The 7373-nt window shown below is 45.9% G+C and overlaps 1 protein-coding gene across 1 annotated transcript in view; it reads left to right on the top strand.

The window, feature by feature from the left end:
* Nucleotides 1-5778: 5778 nt before the first annotated feature.
* The window catches only part of PEX5 (peroxisomal biogenesis factor 5), a 24647-nt gene continuing 23052 nt past the window's right edge, over nt 5779-7373 (top strand). Inside the window, exons 1-3 of the mRNA XM_023517080.1 lie at nt 5779-5940; nt 6563-6725; nt 7050-7085. Coding sequence (XP_023372848.1) covers nt 6579-6725; nt 7050-7085 — 183 coding nt within the window. The 5' untranslated portion in view covers nt 5779-5940; nt 6563-6578. The remainder of the gene's footprint in view (nt 5941-6562; nt 6726-7049; nt 7086-7373) is intronic.

The raw sequence follows: 7373 nt of genomic DNA, 5'->3' as shown, positions 1-7373 counted from the left end.
GGGCTCTGCCTCCTGAATGGAATTAGTGGTCCTACAAAAGAGATCTCCAAGAGATGGTGAGGCCCATCCTTAGTGAGGAAGCACTGTCTATGAGGGAGCAAGAACCTCACTAGACACTGAATATCCTGGTGCTTTGATGTTAGACTTCTCAGCCTCCAAACCGTGAGGAATAAATGTTTGTTGTTTATAAGACACCCAGTCTAAGGTATATTGTCATAGAAGCCTGAATAGACTAACACGTATGAGTAAAGAGTATAGACTACAGTCCTTGCTGCTACTTGAAGAAATTTCCTGCCGGGTGGCTAGGTGATGATACTTTGTACCCAAACCTAGGTGTGCAGTCCTGGATATACCTGTATATCCAGTATATCCAGCTATCACTACCCTGAACACTTTTTAAAGCAAACTGAGGCTGGGTGTGGTGGCTCATGCCTGTAAATCCTAGTACTCTGGGAGGCAGAGGCGGGTGAATTGCCTGAGCTCATAGGTTCAACACTAGCCTGAGTGTGAGACCCCTGTCTCTAAAAAATAGTTGGGTGTTGTGGTGGTCGCCTATAGTCCCAGCTACTCAGGAGGCTGAGGCAAGAGAATTGCTTGAACCCAGGAGTTTGAGGTTGCTATGAGCTCTGACGCTAAGGCACTCTACCAGGGGGCGACAAAGTGAGACTATGTCTCAAATAAATAAATAAATAAATAAGTAAATAAAGCAAACTGAGATTTGTCCAGATTTAGATGGTTCTGGCTTTGGGATTTACTACATCTACCCATACATATAGCTTTTGTCCACACATACAGCCAAGTTGTCTTTGCCAGGGATGACTACTGAGGCTGAAAGGAGGGATCATAAGCAACAAACCCTTCCAAAGTCACGTGTGTAAAGATCATAACTTTAATTTCTACATCTTGGATATGTCTACTCTTCTACATCTATGCCATTAAAAAAAGAAAGAATCAAGCCAGATGGGGGTGGTCCCCCATTTTCCATTTGTCTTAGTTTATTTTTTTTGTTGCTATAACTGAATACCACACACTAGGTTATTTATTTATTTATTTATTTTTGAGACAGAGCCTTAAGCTGTCACCCTGGGTAGAGTTCTGTGACATCATAGCTCACAGCAACCTCCAACTCCTGGGCTCAAGCGAGTCTCCTGCCTCTGCCTCCAAAGTAGCTGGGACTATAGGCTCTTGCCACAACACCTGGCTATTTTTTGGTTGCAGCTGTCATTGTTGTTTGGGGGGCCTGGGCTGGATTCAAACCCGCCAGCTCAGGTGTATGTGGCTGGCACCTTAGCTGCTTGAGCCACAGGCGCCGAGCCAACACTTGGTAATTTATAAAGAATAGAGGTTTATTTAGCTCATTGATTCTGGAGGCTGGGAAGTTCAAGAGCATTGTGCTGGCACCTATTGAAGGCCCTCTTGGTGCATCATAACTTGGCAAGAGAGCAAGAGCAAGCCAGCCAGAGAGAGCCTGCTTTGATGGCAGAGCCACTTGTGCAATAATAAACCCACTTCTATTATTAGGCCCAGTGGGCCTAGGCTAAGACAGAAAGGTGTCAGGCCTAGGCTATAATGGAGAAATACCAGTTAACTCCTGGCAAATTTCTGGACTGCAAGCTTTTTTTTTTAAAAAAAAAAAAAGAAATAAGTCTAGTTCACTCCCATGATAAATGAGAAAGTACTAATTAAATTCTTGCTTCTAGTTCACTCCAAGATTATTGCTTGGCTAATTCCCTGGGAAACAGATCAGGAGGTACCAACTGTTCCTGAACTGACTTTTAAACAATACCAGGTGGGGAAAATACTGAAACTAAGATGTATAGGGGGAGAGTACTAAAACTAAAATGTATAAGGGCAAAATATTAAAACAAAGATGTATGATGTATGACTAACTAACTGCAAAATTCTGCTTCTGTACAAATGCTTGCTTACTACCTTACCCAGATGCACCTGAACAGCCTGTGTGCTAACCAGGATGCAGACCAAGCCTTAAAAACCTGACCCCTTAAGCACTTGGGGCTGCTCTCAGAAACCCCACGTTGGGACACTGAGGCAGTCACTGGCCAGCTCTTCAATAAAGGGACTCTGCTATGAATTTGGCTTGGTTTAGCAGTGTGGTCTTTGTGGAACTCCTGGACACAACACTATAATAGTGAAATTAATTCATACATGAGGGCAGAAGATAAAGTTTCCAATAAATGAACTTTGGGGGGCCATATTCAAACCATAGTACCACCCCTCTGCCAACAAAAAGGAATGTAGAACTGAACACTTAACAATGCAAAGAGATTTTGTTGACTCAAGTGAATTTGTGAAAGAAATTAGTTGTGCCTAAATGAGATGACAAAATTTAAGTAAAGTTGTTATCTAACAAGTTGGGTATCATTAGCTGAAGAAAATGGCCTTAAAGATCCAGGATGCATGAGGCAGGACTCATCTTTAAAAAAGGGCTAAGAGTGTTCATTTGTGACTCAGCATTGTCTTGGAATATGCAGCCCCCTACATCTTTAGTCTTGGCCTCAAATTTCTGACCTTTAAGTAACTATTCTGTGGTTCTAAATTTAATCCAGTAAACTTGACCTACCTGCATCAGTAAATTTGCTTTCCAGAGGTGTGTAAGTGCCTGTATAAGTTAAAATGTTTGAAGGGATTCTCACAGATTAGACTTCAGTTTGGAAAGTAAAAGTTTAGACTTATGACTTTAAGAGGTCTAAGAGCATTTGATAAATGTCGGTAAATGTTGATTTATGAGACTTACAGCGCTGACTAAAAGTTTAGAAAGATTTTGCCTATCAGGTTGTTTGTCCTGTCAGGTATTTAAAATACTTTAAAATATGTTTATTAAATGCTTCATAGTGTAAGATACTGGGAAATTTAACTTTTTCTAAAAAGTGAAGGTATAGCATAGGGTTTAAAAGCATGTACTCTGGAACCAAACAATCTATGGTCAGTAAACTATGGCCTCCTACTTGTTTTTGCACAGTATGAAGGCTAAGAATGGTTTGACATTTTAAAATGGTTGAATATAAATCAGAAGAATACTTTATAATGTGAAAATTATAGGAAATTCAAATTTCAGTGCTCATAAAAAGTCTTTTTGGAACACAGCCACTCTCATTTGTTTACGTATGGTCTATGGCTGCTTTTGTGCTACATCAATGGAGTTGACTAATTGTGACAGAGACTGTATGGACTGCAAAGCCCCAAATATTTACTGTTTAGCCCTTTACAGACATAGTTCCTAGGTCCAAATCCCAGCCTTGCTGTTTATTCATATAACCTAGGCCAAATCACTCCAATTCTCTTGCCTCAGTTTCCTCCTCTGTAAAATGGAGATGTTATTAGTTGCTAATAAATAGTTATTATGTGGAGTAAACAAATCAACATCTGAAAAGTACTTAAAAGAATGCCTAGCACACAGTCAATGCAAGTGTGTCTAAATATTGGAGAAATTCAACCTGTTAAAGTGAAGTAAGACATTTAGTATAAAGAAGTAACACTATTATTTTATAAAAATTACTACTTTATGAAAAGAATAAGAATTTAAATTTGAATATGGATTAACAAGATCTAGGATTTAAAATCTGAAACTGAATATTAAACATCCAAGTAACTTGATTAGCCCTTTCCCAGCATGTCTGGGATGGTGGGCCTGCCTCTGTAAAGAATTCTATGGTTGGGGTGGTGCCTGTGGCTCAAAAGGGTAGGGCGCCAGCCCCATATGCTGGAGGTGGCGGGTTCGAACCCAGCTCTGGCCAGAAACTGCAAAAAAAAAAAAAAAAAAGGAATTCTATGGCTTAGGTGATCAAAGCTCTTGGTTTCTCTAAGACTAGGAGGTAGGTATCTGGAGTTATACCTGGATTGTATTTTGACCTCTTTGCTGTCTGATTTTGGGCAAGTCTTACCACCTGTAAGATGGGGCGAGTAATCCCTATTTTATAAAGATATTATGAAGATTAAAAGCACTAATGTACATAGTGCCTGGATTTTAGTGAGTATTCAATAAACACTTTATTATGATTAATATTTTCTCAAGATTCGTGTACATATTGAGTTACTGCTAATCAGTTGTTTTGTTTTTTTTGTTTTTGGCTGGGGCTGAGTTTGAACCCACCACCTCTGGCATATGGGACTGGCACCCTACCCTTTTGAGCCACAGGTGCGGGCCCTGCTAATCAGTTGTTAAATCTCAGCAGAGCAGAAGGTGGTTATGTGTGTGGTGTGGTTTGAGTGGTACTGGAAAATCCACTCTGGTTGCTTGATGTTCTCAAATTCTATTACCTGTATAGCTCAGCTCACAGCAACCTCCAACTCCTGGGCTTAGGCCATTTTCCTGCCTCAGCCTCCTGAGTAGCTGGGACTACAAGGTGCCCACCACAACGCCCGGCTATTTTTTTGTTGCAGTTTGGCCGGGTTTGAACCCGCCATCCTCGGTATATGGGGCTGGCGCCCTACTCACTGAGCCACAGGCGCCGCCTGGGATCCTCTTTTTTAAAGTATGCACCTTCCAGAGGGCATCCATTTCTCACTGGTATGTTTTAGTTTATCAGGTACTAGGTAATTTTCTTAGGATGGCAGTCTGAGAACAGTGGACACCCAAGGGCTGCAGTTTGTATACTGCAGAAGAAAGAGGGCAGTGAGATCAGGGCCTCTGCAAGATAGTGAAAAGGTTAAGGAAAAAGAGAAATGTTGCGCCTTCCTACCCGCCTTGCCATTTTGTTCTCCTGAGGTGTCAGAGTGCTTCTCTACTTTCCCAGGGATGACTTTACACAGCCATTCTCAGTGGTCCTCTGGGGCCTCCATCTGTGTGCCGGCACAGGTAGGAAATAAGCCTGGCCCAGGGCGCCACCTGCTGCCTGCTTCCTTTTGTGCACCTTGGGCAGGAATGGCACTTCTCTGGCAACACTCTTCTTCACACCTATCAGTAGTCCTGAGTCCCTCCTGTCCTTCTCCATGACACTAGAACTCTAGTCTTGAAGCCAGTGGAGATATCAGGGTTTGTTTCCTAGTGACCTTGAGGTTTGACAGCAGAACCAATTATCTGGCAGATGGTGGGGCCTGTGCCTTAGGCTTTTCTTACTTGCGATTAAAAGTTATTTCTTGCATCATGTTTGTGGTTTCCCTACCTGGAGTGGTGGAATAAGGCCACTATGGTGACCTTGACCAGTGGTGAGGCAAGAAGGAGAGGAGAGAAGTGACTCACTGTGCACTTTCCCTGTATGTTACCAGCTTGATTTTTCACGATGCGTTCGACACTATTTTAGTCTCCGGAATTTGTCATCATCCAGTGCTATTTTCCCTGTTACGCAGAAAGGAAGAGGGTTTGGGGCAGGACTTTGTCTCCATGGAGATTGTGACGCTGCCCTGCTAGGGGCTATTTGGAATGGGGACAGGCCTAGGAGGCTGGAGAAGGCTGGGGATTTGACTCCCTGAGCCCCTTGTCTTAGGGCCTTCCTCTTTCTTGGCCTTGGGAACATTGGCCAGCCCCATTTTGAAGGGGGAAACTGAGGCCCAGAGAGGGCAGGAAATCTCCTTGGGTCACAATGCGCCTCCATGGAAGACCCAGGATGAACTGAACCCAGGATCTCGCGCTCTCGGCTCTTCCCCAAATCCCGGTAAGTCCTTAGCTTCATTCCTCTTTGAGCTAGTTGTGAAAAAAATCCTAGTGTTCGTTACCCTTCTGAAGGCTCCCAGAGCGGACTCTCCAAGACTTTCCCTTTAAGGAGACCTTCCCCTTTAAGGCTCACGGCTCCTCCCATGACGCTGCGTCGCAGTCTTAAGGCCACGCCCCTTCAAACAGCTTCCGCAGGACCTTGACCACGGAGGGGCGGTCACGTCCCCTTTAAGCCTGAGCCCCGCCCCTGACTCCCCGCCCCCTACCTTGCCCTCCCCCTCCGGCCCGCACCTGGTGCCCGGGAGGGTAGTGCGGCACGACGCTTGGAGGTGAGCACCGGACTCCGAAGGGGCGCGTGGATACGTCCATGGTCTCTCCTTGCCCTTGCGGGGGCCCCCGCGGGTCCTGGGGGCGGGGCTGGAGCGGCCGGCGGGTGGGGTCGGGGAGATGGTGTGGTCGAGAGGGCTGCAGGGCTGGCTGGAACCGGGCTGAACTGGGGGGAGGGGCTCAGGTGATTTAGGGGGCGGGATGTCCCCCAGCTCTGCCCACCGCAAAATAGGGATGCGGGGGATTGGGCTTACCTCAGGCGGCGTTTTCAGTCTCCCTTGCCTCCAGTGCCCGGGTACTGCCCAGTTGTTGAAGTGTCTAAGCTTTCCTTGTAGCCCTCTGGGGTCCAGGCCCCTTTATGCCGGTCCCATCCCTGACGCTGTTGTCGTGGAGGACTGTGGAGAACGCCCAGGCTGAAAGCGGTGGTCATTGAGGGGGGCGGCAGGAGAGACTCCTGGCAGAGGTGGGGGCCACAGCAAAAGGCAGAAGTGGAGGGTGTTCCGTTGTCGGTTACCTGGCCTGTGTGGGACAGATGTCTGTCAATCTCTCCCACACAGGCTGAGTTGTAGGTTGGGGAAGTGTCGGGCTTTGGGACCTCAGGTCCAAACCTCCTCTGTCCATCAGAGAGCTGGTGGTCACCATGGCAATGCGTGAGCTTGTGGAGGCTGAATGTGGGGGTGCCAACCCGCTCATGAAGCTGGCCGGCCACTTCACCCAGGACAAGGCCCTTCGGCAGGAGGGATTGAGGCCTGGCCCCTGGCCTCCGGGAACCCCTGCTTCTGAAGCAGTGAGTATTCTTGGGGTGGAAAGACCAAGCTGTGGTCTGGGATGGCAGGTACATTTGTGTACCTTGGGGGTAACTGCTTTGTCTTGTAAATAATAGTAGTTACTACTTAATGAGCATTTACTAAACACTGGGCTAAGCACTATGCACCTTTAAATAGATAAAGGCGGCCATTTTATAGATGAAGAAACTGAGGCCTAGAGAAAGTTTGTGACTTGCCAGGGGTCAAATAAATGGTAGAGCTGGAATTTGATTCTATAGTATTTGGCTTGTGTACCTGTGATCTTCATCAGTGTACCATGTTGCCTCCTTGTCTTTCTCTTTTAGGTGTCCAAACCTTTGGGAGTAGCTTCTGAAGATGAGGTAAAAAATACTACTGTCTTTTCTCTAGCCCATTGTGTGTATTTTTTTTTTTTTTGGAGACAGTCTTATTTTGTCGCCCTCGGGAGAGTACTGTGCTGTCACTGCTCACAGCAACCTCAAACTCTTGAGCTTAAGCGATTCTCTTGCTTCAGCCTCCCAAGTAGCTGGGACTATAGGTGCCCACCACAGTGCCCAGCTGTTTTTTTTGTTGTAATTGTCATTGTTGTTTGGTAAGCCTGGGCTGGATGTGAACCCACCAACTATAGTGTATGTGGCTGGCGCCCTAGC

Source organism: Otolemur garnettii, unplaced genomic scaffold (assembly GCF_000181295.1).
Source record: "Otolemur garnettii isolate 467f Iridium unplaced genomic scaffold, OtoGar3 scaffold00104, whole genome shotgun sequence".
In the NCBI taxonomy this organism is placed as follows: domain Eukaryota; kingdom Metazoa; phylum Chordata; class Mammalia; order Primates; family Galagidae; genus Otolemur; species Otolemur garnettii.
Note: the sequence above shows the minus strand (reverse complement) of the source record. Positions and strands in the feature narration are given on the sequence as shown.